We start from the raw sequence: 13,190 nt of genomic DNA, 5'->3' as shown, positions 1-13,190 counted from the left end.
AGTAGCTGAATAATGAATCTCGGGCAGTGAAAAGGCTAATGTGCTGTGGAAGAGAAGGAGTTTAATCTAATTTAGTTGGAGGGTGTCTGTCTGTGGTGTTGTTTTCTGGACTGTGGGAATAGAGGAGGGAAGCTGCCCCAGTGAATGGTTCCTCCTGAGCCAGAAGCAGTGGGGAGTCCCTTAGATGCCACTGATCCGAAGCCAGGCCATGAAAAGGGGATTAAAGAAATGTTCTGATTTGCAATTCACACTAATGCACCCCGTCGAACCTTTGGTAATATTTCAAACCACATTTCAAGGGAAGTGCCCTTAAAATAGCCAGCTAAATTGTATTAGAGCAATGCTATACAAGCCACTCAGCCATTTATGATTTGTTTTTGTTTTTAATTCTTTGAGCTGTTGGTGGCGGTGCCTTTCGCAGGCAATTAAAACTTTTGTGCATTGTGAAGATTCCCACTTGCATGGGAATATTTCTCACTCTGCCTGTCCTACTAAGCAGACATGTTTACTTAAATTTGGGAGGAACGCTGCCTCAAAGATTCTGTAGCTAGGAAAAAATAAATCCATTCGGTTTGGAAAATAAACATTTCTCTGCATGCCGTTTAATTTTATTAATATCTAGAGGAAATTCAGTATGAAATACAAGCTTCTAACATTGCTAGAATAGCTATCAGCTTTCTTCTTGTGTGTTGATCTTTTTTCTTTTACAGTTGTTATCTGTATGGCTAACATATATTTTTTTAATATATGTGTTTTTAATATATAATAAAATTTGTTACTGGAATGAAACATGTGAGTTAAAAAGTGTCTGAATGTGCATAAAAATAGAGATGAGAATAGGATTATTGAATGGGATTAACATTAAACTGATCTCTATTTTTTGTGTTACAAATGGCTGGCCAGAAATATTGAGCCTGAAAAAAACAGTTATAGCGACAGACTTCTTAAATATAGGATTGTCAAAATCAGTTCTCCTTCTGTCACAGCACATCACTGCTCCTCATAAGTAATTTAGACTATTGTACTAAAAATCTTTAATGTACTAATTAACTCTTCAACTCCCCAAGCTGATCATTTCATTCCTCTTTGCTGCTGAAGTGTCAGAACATTTTATCTCAAACGGATTATTTGGGTCTCCTTTAATCCCATTGCAGAAACCCTCGCCTGGCACTGTAATTTCCAACGACTCCAACATGGACAGAATGGATGCAACTTTGATTTTCCCCATCACCCATATCAAAGTGTTTTATTTCCCTGCCACTGTAAGAGATTATTCAGCATGAAACTTTGCCATTGCAGGGATCAGGGCTGGCTGGGCTTTTTTCCTGCCTTGTTTATGGTTTGCTTTACCTACAAAACATTTAGTTATGGTTTGAATTACTGCATGCCTTATTAAACATCCAAGTTTGTAAATCTTTTCCTTACGGGACAGAAGAGCTGGACTTTAGGGTACAGATTGTTCCTCTGCACAATTTTTGGGAGGTGGGGAGATGGAGAGCTAGAGGGAGAAATGCATCCTTCCTGCGAGTTGGCACATTATTTGAAATCATGTTTAATTATAAAGTTTCATTAAAAATCTTTTGCTTAAAATTTTAGAAGCCTAATAAGATTTCCATTAATTTAAACATATCACTATTCCCACAACGGCCCAAATGCTTTCTTTTTCCTCTTTCATCCATGGTTAAATATGTAAATAAAATGTCTAAAGTCATTCTTCAAAGAAGACAAAAGAAAAAAGAGCTGAGGGAAAAGACAGCCATAAAATTCCTCCCAATTCTCCATAACATTTGCCAGAGGGGGGCCAACTCCTAGCCAGGGCCTAGCAGCAGGGGTGCCTGGCTGCTCCATAGAATCACACATCTCAAATCCCACACACAGGAGAAAAAAAATAAAATAAAATATCTTTTCAGCTGGAGCCATCAAAAGGCTCTTTTCATTTATTAGTTACAGAGGTATCTTCCAGTTGCTGATTTCTCAGCGCTCTCATTTCCCCATGATAATGTTCTATTTGTTACTCTCGCTGACTCAGGCTGCTTGAATGGCTGATACTCGTGGATAGCTCTTTAAAAATATAGCAAGTGAGAGAAATGATCTAAAGCAGGATGCACTGGCTAAAATAATGGCTGGAAAAACAAGGCTGATTTAAATTGGCACATGAAAGATCAATTAGGAGAGACACAACTACAAAGGGTGGACTTTCCCCCCCTTTTTTTTTTCTCACTTTCATTTGTGGTTCTTTTTTGCCTCTTAGGAGAAAGAGGTTGCTATCAGTGCTACAGAATAAAAAGGCCATGTTTTATTTCATGTATTTTTTTCTAGATTACTTTAATGTCAATGGTGATAGAATATGCTTTACAAAAATGCTTGTTGGGGGGAAAAAAAAAAAAAGAAAGAAAAACAAGCTCCCAAACAATCAAGTCGGATAAAAGAAACATTGAATATGTTCCTGTTATGCATTATTTAAATTCTGCTCTTTTTTTGTTATTATTTCAATTCTCCTTTTTAAAGTGGAATTTCCTTGTCCCTTGAAAAAGCTTTCCCCACACTTCCCTGCTACCCCCAGCTGAGCTCTCCAGAAGGGGAATCAGGATGAATACAAATACTAAGAAAACAGGCTGAGATTAATGAAGAATGGAAATGCCCCAGCACACACAGACACACTAAAATAAATAAAGCCCTTTTTCTGCACACAGCACTGCCTGCTTTAGGAACATTCCCCGAGCAACCGAAGTGTCCAAGGGAAGGTCAGTGCCTGAGACCAGCACTTTATAAATATCATCTCCTCCATCCACTGCAGAGCCACAGAAAGCTCCACGCTTGAAAAGCCACGTTTTTCTGGTGGCTTTTACCCCTTGGCAAGCACTGGCCACATCTTGGGGGCTTTGGGAGGCAAACACTAGCCCTGGTTTGTTGTCCTGGCTTGGATCCGTTTCACCCTTATCGCCAGCGAGGAAAGGAACAGTTTCCTCTGGAGCCTGGTGGGTGTTAGTGTGACCTGCGGGATTTGCTGCTTCCAGGAGGATCCGTGCTCTGCTCGGCTGAGCGGGTGAGCATGAATGAAATAAAGCGAGATTTGCCTTCTTCATTAATGTGCTCGCTAAAACAGCTCCGGGGGGAGGGAGGCGGGGGAAGGGGAGTCGAGCAGAGCTAATCTTTGACTTCTGATCGCTGCGCTCCTTTTCCCTCCGTAAAACTGCGAGCAGAGTTTGGCTTAGGATTTAACTTCCTCCTTTCCGAGCTCTGAGAGACCAATGAGTAAAATAAATCTCAAAGCTTAACTTTAAAAGTAAACACGACTCACTTTAGAGCGATCCCCGTCTCCAAAATCTGTAAGAATCTTTTCTACAGTGGATGAAGTAACTTCCCCAAGGGTATGTCTCGAGTCCTCTTTGCATTTCTTATTTAAGGAATGAAGGGGGGGCAAAAAAAAAGGCAAGCTACTTTTCGAGTAATGCTCTACTGTGATTAAAACCATAATCAGGTCCTTTTCCACCAATCCTGCCTGTCCTGTTCAGTTAGGAATTCGAGACAAAGCACGACGTTTGAAAAAAGCTGAGACTCCAGGCTGAAAGCAACCCTATTTTATGGCCCTGGCAGCGGAGAGTTTATAGCACTCGCCATAAAATGCATCCTCCTCCCCACATCCTCCCTGCTAGAGCTTCGCCCCCTGCGATAAAGGCAGTCGGGAGGCACCACCTTCACCCTGTGCTCAGGAGACAGCAAGTCTGAAGGCTTCGCTCTCGCTGGCTTCCTACCTGGGCGAGGGAGGGCAGGCTGGTCAGCCTTCTAGAGAAAAGCTCTTGTTCAACTTTCCAGAGAGGGCAACGGGAGGGAGAGGAGAAAGGAAGGAGAGAGAGAAGGAGAGAGAAACAAATGGGGCTTTTTCTAATCGGTGCCGATCAAGGAGAACCTGTAGGGGTCCTTAAGGAGGTTTCAAGGCGTTCCGAGTGATTGGAAAGTAATCACCGTGTCAGCTTCACCTTTCTCATGCAAAGTGGATGTCGTATGCGAGGCGGATCCTGCACACGGTTTTTTTTTTTTTTTCCTTCTTCTTCTTGCGTTTAGCTTTTTTTTTTTCCACTTTATTTTCTGCTGGGATCCAGCCGCCCCAGAGCCGCAGCTGCTCGGGCCGCAGGAGTTTCAGCGGAGGGGGAGCGGAGCTGCACAGCCCGCACTGCTCGGCACTGCTCGGCACAGCGCATTGCAAACCCAGACCAGAGGGCGGCGAGCAGGGGGGATTTTCCAGGCCCCCCTCTTCAATGGCTTAGATATTTCCTCCTCCTCCTCCTCCTTTATTCCGCGCTCGAATAAACCAATCCCCAGCTCTCGGCGAGAAAGTGCGGAGCTGTGACCCGCTGGAGGAGAGCAGAGGAGAGGAGAATCCCCGGAGACAGCGCGGCTCCGCAGCGGGCAGGGAAGCGGCGATCGCTGGGCTCCGGCCGGACCGAGCTGAACTGAACTGAGCTGCCCGGGAAGCGGCGATCGCTGGGCTCCGGCCGGACCGAGCTGCCCGGCATCGCTCCGGAGGCAGCGGGGCGGAGAACGAGCGGATCGAGGGCGGCGGGAAGATCGCGAAAGTGGAAGCGCGGCGAGCAGAAAGTTGCCGGGCCGCCCGCAGTAAGTTGGGCGCATCTGCGGCCCGGGAGCTCTTTCCCTCCCGCCGGCGGCATCCTGCGGGGCTCTGCCGGCCCGGCCGCCGTTCGGGCGATGCTGCCCCGCCGCGCTCCGTCCGCCGCCCCGCCGCGCTCGGGGGCGATGGAGCGGCGGGCAGGGCTGAGCTCGGGCCGGCAGCTGCTCTGAGCGCCGCTCGCCCCCCGCTCGCCCCGCTCGCCCCCCGCTCGCCAGCCGCCGCCATGGGTCGCTGGGCGGGCAGCGCCGTGCTGCTGCTGTGCCTGTGCGGCTGCTGCGCGGCCATCAGCTCCATGGACATCGAGCGGCCCGGCGACGGGAGGTGCCAGCCCATCGAGATCCCCATGTGCAAGGACATCGGCTACAACATGACCAGGATGCCCAACCTGATGGGCCACGAGAACCAGAGGGAAGCCGCCATCCAGCTGCACGAGTTTGCCCCCTTGGTGGAGTACGGGTGCCACGGGCACCTGAAATTCTTCCTGTGCTCGCTGTACGCCCCGATGTGCACGGAGCAGGTTTCCACCCCGATCCCGGCCTGCAGGGTGATGTGCGAGCAGGCGAGGCTGAAGTGCTCCCCGATCATGGAGCAGTTCAATTTCAAGTGGCCGGACTCGCTGGACTGCAGCAAGCTGCCCAACAAGAACGACCCCAACTACCTGTGCATGGAAGCTCCCAACAACGGCTCGGACGAGCCGCCCCGGGGCTCCAGCATGCTGCCCCCCATGTTCCGTCCCCAGCGGCCCAGCGGCGGGCACGATGTGCAGCAGCACAAGGACAGCCTGAGCAGAGCGTCCTGCGAAAACCCCGGCAAGTTCCACCATGTGGAAAAGAGCGCTTCCTGCGCGCCGCTCTGCACGCCGGGGGTCGATGTCTACTGGAGCAGGGATGACAAGCGGTTTGCTGTCGTTTGGATTGCCATCTGGTCCGTTCTGTGCTTCTTCTCCAGCGCTTTCACCGTCCTCACTTTTCTCATCGACCCGCAGCGTTTCAAGTACCCCGAGAGGCCCATTATCTTCCTCTCCATGTGCTACTGTGTCTACTCGGTGGGCTACATCATCCGCCTCTTCTCGGGCGCTGAGAGCATCGCCTGCGACAGGGACAGCGGGCAGCTCTATGTCATCCAGGAGGGGCTGGAGAGCACGGGCTGCACCATCGTGTTCCTGGTGCTCTATTACTTCGGCATGGCCAGCTCCCTGTGGTGGGTCATCCTGACCCTGACTTGGTTCCTGGCGGCCGGGAAGAAGTGGGGACACGAAGCCATCGAGGCCAACAGCAGCTACTTTCACCTGGCAGCTTGGGCCATTCCAGCCGTGAAAACCATCATGATCCTGGTGATGAGGAGGGTGGCTGGAGACGAGCTGACAGGGCTGTGCTACGTGGGCAGCATGGATGTGAACGCCTTGACGGGCTTTGTGCTCATCCCTCTGGCTTGTTATCTAATCATTGGCACTTCTTTCATCCTTTCGGGGTTTGTGGCCCTTTTTCACATCAGGAGGGTGATGAAAACGGGTGGAGAAAACACCGACAAGTTGGAGAAACTTATGGTCAGGATTGGTGTGTTCTCAGTTTTGTATACAGTGCCTGCAACCTGTGTGATAGCTTGCTATTTTTATGAGAGATTGAACATGGATTATTGGAAAATTGTGGCAACTCAGCAGAAGTGCAAGATGAACAATCAGACTAAAAATTTAGACTGCATGATGAACAACTCCATCCCAGCAGTAGAGATTTTTATGGTCAAAATTTTTATGTTGTTAGTTGTGGGCATTACTAGTGGCATGTGGATCTGGACTTCCAAGACCCTTCAGTCCTGGCAAAACGTTTGCAGTCGGAGATTAAAGAAGAGAAGTAGGAGAAAACCTGCAAGTGTTATTACGAGTAGTGGAATCTACAAAAAACCTCAACACCCGCAGAAAACTCACCTTGCAAAGTATGAATCAACACTACAACCTCCCACCTGTGTGTGACCAGGTTTTAGAAAGGATTGTGTCTCACCTCACAGACTTACAAATGTCCACAGCAGCTGTCAGAAATCAAAAAACGAATGGTGCTTTTTTTGTCAGAACAGTTTAATATCTCAAGGCACAAAAATGTGTCGTGCTGAATTCAGGACCTGGTGAAAAACTGAAGGTAAACATACTCATGGGAAGGTTTTCAGTGAAAGAAATATTGTGAATGAAAACATTCTGTCCTGTTACTAATTTGTAGTTACGTATCACATCCATCCCTCAGATTAAAAAAAAAACACACATAAAAACAAACCCAAACTCGACAACAAACACCTATTTAACTTTTTCAGGTAGCTGAGCTGAATTTCCTTCAGCTTTGTGAGTAACAAGGCATAGTCAAGTTTTCTGGAGCAATGGTTTGGTTTAAAAGTGCCCAAGTGAGCATTGTGTCTCGAGGGACACCGAGGAGGCTTTTCCTGAGCAAGGATGCTCTCTGGGAAAGCAACCTCTGCTAACTTTAAAATCCTTTACAACTCCTCTGCTTGGAGTCCCTAAAAATAGGCTCAATCTATAATGCTCAGCAATATTCTTTCACCAAAAGAGAAACTTCCTGCACCAGACACAAACTTTGTGAATAAGAATAATGTGCAATACATTTTTTTTCCTTACCATGACATGAAAAGAGAAACAAGTATTTTGCTGTACATAAAGACAACAAAAGAAATCTCTTAACAAAAGAACTAAGAGGTCTAGTCCTCAGAAACCCTTTAGTGTTACATTTTGTGGCTTTTTAATGGAAATCAAGCCAATGTTATACACGTTTGGACTGATTTGTGCAAAAAAAAAAGGGGGGATCAATTCAAAGAGACCCAAAGGGCTTATTGACTCTTTCTATTGTTAAACAAATTCTCACTATGAATAGATCAAGAAGCACTAGATTCTGCAAAGGGAAGCTTTGTATAGAGTGATGCTCTTTACTGTGCTGGGGGTGCACAGTTGTGTGCTGTATATATTTGTAATATACAATTATTTTTCATGCTCCACTATTTTATTAAAAATAAAATATGTTCTTTAGTTTGATAATTTTGTGTTCTAAACTTCCTCTGATGTGCTCTGCGGTTAATAAACTTGTTTTCTGGATTATTTGATACAAGCACACTGTGAATATAATAGTTGCTGCTATACTTGCCTGCAAGTATAAATAGAGAGAACAGCAATTCACTCGAAAGAAATTGCAAGTTGGGATGAAATAAGTGGATTTTGGAGTTGCATCTTTCTGTGAGCTTCTGCAACTGAGCAAACGGAACGGGAAGAAGCTTTGGTGATGCAAAAAGCTGCGGTGATGTGGAGCAGCTCCGTGTTTACAAAGCGCCGAGATTACAACAATGATCTCGGTTAACACCCTGGAAATTTGCATTGCTCTGTTGGGCACGTTACAGATCTCTGCCTCACTCCGCACAGCTGGAACACGATTCAGTCTCTACCCTTCAGGGAATTTTCCCTTTCTAACACCACTGCAAGTAGCACTGTTTGTGGAAAGACTTAGGGGAGAGCGGGAAGTACAAACGCAGGGTTTGAATGCTGCTTTGGGGAGTTATCTGATGGAGTTCCGACTGTAAATACATTTTCAAGGAGTTTTTAGTGGAGGATGGTTTGGTGTGAACCTGAAGTTTCCCGTGCAGTTTTCCAGTGCCAGGCTGGGTGATTCTGGTGGGGCAGGAACAGAACTTTGCTTTCTCACCCAGGCTGCTCTAGAAAAGCCTTCATCAGGGAGCTCAGCACAGAAAACAGAGGTTTTAATGGCCTTGGGGAGTGAGGATCCTTGTGACAGTCGTGTTGTGAGTGGGAACTTTCCAACAAAAGGTTCCTTAGCAGTGCTCTGGTTTTTAACTTATCTGTGCAGTGTGGCAGGTGAATTTTTGTCTTCTTGTACTCTTTAACTGTTCCCAGCAGTGAGTAGGAACTTGAGTGACAGAAATGGTCTTGCAGGTATTATTGATAATCTTTATGTCTAAAGTGCACATATGTAAAGCAGCTTTCGATGTAAAATGTATCTTTTGAGGAAGAGAAAATATCTTTTTGCTCTTTTGTGCCACAGTTTGACACAGAGCTTTGAGATGCCCTGGAAGTTAATCCTGCCAGAGGACCCTGAGCCAAAGTAGGACATTGCACTGAACAAATCCACTTGGAAACTTTGAATTCCTGCCTGTGCATCTGTGGGTGTTCTGGCTAAGATCAGCTGTGTTAGATGCTGAGAAGTACAGAGTTTTTAAATACCCTGTGTGTGCAAATTGCTGCAGGATCCCTTGAGATGTGGTTTGTTGCTGTGTCACCTTGCAGGAGCAAACGGGACATGAATTTCATCTGTGACAGAAAGGGCAGTGCTGGCTTGGCCAGGACAGGTTGGTTCAGGGAAGGATTTCAGGCTTCACCCTAACCTACCTTAGCCACTGGAATAAACTCCTCACTATTTCTGTAGCCTACAGGAAATTATTGCTTTTCATTGTTGGTGATGAATCCTCAGAGCTGTTGGGATTCTGGAGGAGAAAAACAGTGAAGAAAGATGTTCAGCAGTGCTGAATTCCTGCTGCCATTCTGAATTTATTCCGTTGTCAGCTCAGGCCCTTCACTGTCACCAGAGCAGAACTGCACCTTTTGCTGTGAAAATGCCAAAGAATGCTTGGCTGGATACATCGTGGTACTTGCTAAACTGCAAACAAAGTATTCAGAATTTATTTCATGTTTGCAGTTTTTCAGGAATTATTTGGGAGAGGTGACTGGTGAGCAAATGAGATTCTTCAAGTATTCGGAATTTATTTCATGTTTGCAGTTTTTCAGGAATTATTTGGGAGGGGTGACTGGTGAGCAAATGAGATTCTTCAAGTACATAATGCTAATTATGTACATAATGCTAATTTCTTTACATCAGGACTGGTACACTGTAAATGCAGCAGAGTGTAATGTTTGGATTTAAGGACATCCTAAGAACAAATTAGTTCAGAAATTGTCCTTCTTGCTGTCCCACAACTCCCAGCAATCTTAACAGTTTAATACTGAAGTTGCTACATAAGGAATTGGAAGCTTGTTACTGTTAAGGGAAAGTGATATACTTATTTTCAAAACAATTAATTTAATATATAATTTTTAATAATTAACACAGATTGGTAATGTCTTAGAAGGCTGCATATAAGTCTAATGATAATAATACTAAAAGTCATTAAGACAACATCTCAAAAATATTACACTTCTTTTTCACAGTAATTTTAAATTTTAGTGAAATCATGTTTGTAGTTTTATTTGATGAATTGTTTAGGATTTTTCTTTACTGTCAAGGCCCAATAGGTATTTGCTTATCTCAGACTTTTAGGAGAAGTATCTGTGTGGTTATTTTAACAATCCAGTCACTCCACAGGGAACTTGCTGAGGAAGAAACGTCCAGTGGCATTTATCAGGTAAAAATTCTAAGAGCAATGCATTCTGTTGGGGTGTAAATACACTGCAAGTCAAGAAGCAGATGTTTGCCACAGGCTTGTGTGCAGGTAAAGAAAGGCAGAAAGTTCTTTTTTCTGGCGAGGCTCTCTTGGTAGAACACTTGGATTTACCAAGTGGGAGTAGAGTGGGAGACCAGCAGGGGAAAATGGGATTCAGGGCAAAACCCCACAAACTTCTGATTACAATAGCTGTGTCTCAGTGAAACGCTGATGTTCCTGTAACTAGCAATACAATTTAGCTCAGCAGTTGCAGGGTTTAACTCGAGTTTAGTTTATCCCTGAGTGTTGGGACACTGAGCAGTGAAAACACTGGGGCTGAAGGGATGTGAGGAGCTCAGGCAAGGAATGCTCAGAGCTCTTATCAGATCTTCCCCAAAGCAGCATCTCATCTGTCTGTTATTACACAGCCATCCTTCACATCTGGCTGTCACCCCACAGCTCCAGAGTGCTGAGCAGCCCAGAACCAGGAGGGTTTGTCTCACAGCCCCTCCTCCCTGCCCAGCAGCACCCCTGGCTGCAGGGACACCTCTGAGATGATGGATGCTGAGTGCTCAGGTGCTCTTTTGATGGCAGGTGGTCTGCAGCAACAGATGGCCTCAAAGGACCAACTTCAGTGTGTTTGAGCTTAAAACATTTACACGTTTCTTAAAAAAAAAAAATGAAGTGAAATGTTATCCCTGTGTAAAGTTTTTAAGTATTTTAGACAGAGTAGCCAAGTTATTAGCAGTGACAGCTGATAAATCAGGGCATCCTTGCAGAGGTGGCTGATGGTGATTATGTGGTGGTGCAGCTGGCTTTGATCAGAAGTGACAGCCCTGCAAGGTCTGTGCCACTCAATCCCCCCTGAAGGGAGATCAGCACCTGTTTGCACTTTGAGCCTCCTCTACCTCCCACTGCCTTCCAGCACTATTTCATCTTTTTTTACACACTTGATGTTGATTAGCTTTAAGCAAAGTCGTTATTCATTTACAAAACACCCCTTGATGGAGCTGACTCCAAGCTGTACTTCAGTGGCAGAGTTGTGCTGCAACAGCTAAGGGTGGATCAACATCCCCATGACAAAACTTGATTTTCAGGGAGCCACAAGTCAAAATCAGCCTGAGTGCTAATATTAACCTGGCTTGGATTGGTTTTTTGGTCCAAACAACAGTACATATTGCCCTTGGATCCCTCCAGCCTGAGCCTGCTGTATCTTTATGTGTTTATCCAGCAGACAAGGATCAGCTCTGGGAAACTAACAGGTTCTGCTTTGGTAGATCCTTTCAGCTCAGCAAATACTGCTCCAAAGAGCTTTAGGTCTTGTGAAGTGCAATGGATACTTCTGGAAAACAGCAAAACCAAGGCTTTGAGTTCCCCAAGTCAGACAAATCACAGGAATGAGTGCCCATGCTTATTCCATGCTGTGAACTCAGGGCTCTGGGCAGGCTTTGCCAGGGGAGATGCAAACCCAGAGATCAGTTGTGCTCAGGAGATTGCAGAGCTCAGAGCTGATGTGCTCCTGCCTGGCTGGCTGGGGAGCTCAGCTCTGCTCTTCCTGTGGCAGCAAAGTGAAAGCTTCGGGGAGTTGAACATCAAAGGCAGGGCTGAGGGATCCTTGTGTGTGTTTGTAAGGCATTGTTTCAAGAGGAATTCCTTCCATTTCTTGTCGCTGGGTTTTTCCTTCCATTCTCGAAGATCTCCTCACAGTTCACTGAAGTCAATGTGTGTCCAACTAATTTCAGTGTATGCTTTGAACCAAACTTCCTATCTCAGGGAAAAGTTGTTATTTTGATGGTTTTTTCCCACATCAGAGCATTTTTTGAAACTCCTGATGTGACATAAATTCATGGTACAGGAAAAAATATCAGTGAATGAAATTATTTCAATTTTACTTTCCAAATATGCTGCTATGTTAGAATGGACAAAGCACAACCAAAACCAACTGTCATTTCACAATCAAATTCAAAAATACTGGATGTTGATAATGTCAGAACGAAGATTTATTTTTTTATTTGAGTCTATTTAGGCTTTTTGGAACACATATCTGTCACAAAATGCTCAGTAGGAACAAATCTGCATATCCTGCTGGCAAGTCAGGAATTCTTTAACTCTTTCCCATCCTTGCTCTTGCCTCTGCCTTCCCCAAGGGTCTCAGACCTAGAGGAGCTACGAGGAGCCAACCTGAGCAGTGAAACCCACATCCTGCACCTCCTTTCCCCCTCCCAGCACCTCTGCTCCCCTTCCCCTCTGCTCACTGCTCATCAGCCTTTCATCATCTGCATGTGACTTCCCTCTCTCCCTCCTCTCCAGTGATCCATCCTCTCCCTCTCTAATCTGCCCACACACAGCTCTCTGTGCTGCTGGCCGCTGCCTGCCGCTGCTTTGAGCTTTTTTCTGTTCCACAGAAACCTAAAGAGGTTTCAAAACTTGTGTTTTATCTCTCTTTTTGGGTAAAGACTGCGGCAAGAAACAGAGGTTCAAAGTTCTGAGCTACCAAAGGTGCTGATGAGCACAGGGGACTCAAGCAGGGACTGCCAGTTCTGAGCAGGTGCCTTCAACTTAAAAATACTCTTTTGTTGAAGGCAAGCATTGTTTGGTTCTGTCTTGTATATTTGTTATTTTGGATTGCTTTCATCTGGGACTAATGTCTGTGTGAAATAAAAACCAGGAAAGGGACAAAGAACATTTGATCAACTGATAAAACAGAGGGAAAACCCCCACCTTTCACTCCAAAGCTTTTAGCCTGGGGAGAGGTTTGTATGCCTCAAAGCTTGCAAGTTTTCCCAGTTCTACCCAGCTGGTCTGACAGAAACATTCTAGCTGCCCTCAGCCTGTCTTTCTCACATCCTGAGCTGCTCCCAGCTATGGCCACACTGCTCTGACAGCTGCATTGCAAAGGAGATTTGTAATTTGGAGATTACTGATTTTGACTCTTTGTGCTTCCATAAACAAATTTCAAAACTGGACTGTGATCACTGCAATAATTTGCTAACATTAGAATCGTGGTGCTGACAGCTGGACCTTTGATATTCTTTGAGTTATGCCATTCCCACAGTTAGTACAAACTGTGCTCTACTCAGCATTTGGGAAGTGTTTTACCAACCATGGGCTGAAGTGTTGCAGGGAAGTTGTTTTCTGC

The 13,190-nt window shown here is 45.5% G+C and overlaps 1 protein-coding gene across 1 annotated transcript; it reads left to right on the top strand.

The window, feature by feature from the left end:
- Positions 1-3,541: 3,541 nt before the first annotated feature.
- Positions 3,542-7,664, top strand: FZD10 (frizzled class receptor 10). The gene has a single exon (XM_085075362.1). The coding sequence runs from the start codon at positions 4,854-4,856 to the stop codon at positions 6,597-6,599; it is 1,746 nt and encodes a 581-aa protein (XP_084931488.1). The 5' UTR covers positions 3,542-4,853; the 3' UTR covers positions 6,600-7,664.
- The last annotated feature ends 5,526 nt before the right edge of the window (positions 7,665-13,190 follow it).

This window comes from Lichenostomus cassidix, chromosome 15 (genome assembly GCF_008360975.1).
Source record: "Lichenostomus cassidix isolate B80296 chromosome 15, HeHo_3.0, whole genome shotgun sequence".
Taxonomy (NCBI): domain Eukaryota; kingdom Metazoa; phylum Chordata; class Aves; order Passeriformes; family Meliphagidae; genus Lichenostomus; species Lichenostomus cassidix.
This window is presented reverse-complemented; position numbering and strand designations above follow the sequence as displayed.

Excerpts from the sequence above, each read along its gene's own strand:
- FZD10 (XM_085075362.1), top strand. The coding sequence starts at position 4,854 with ATGGGTCGCTGGGCGGGCAGCGCCGTGCTGCTGCTGTGCCTGTGCGGC.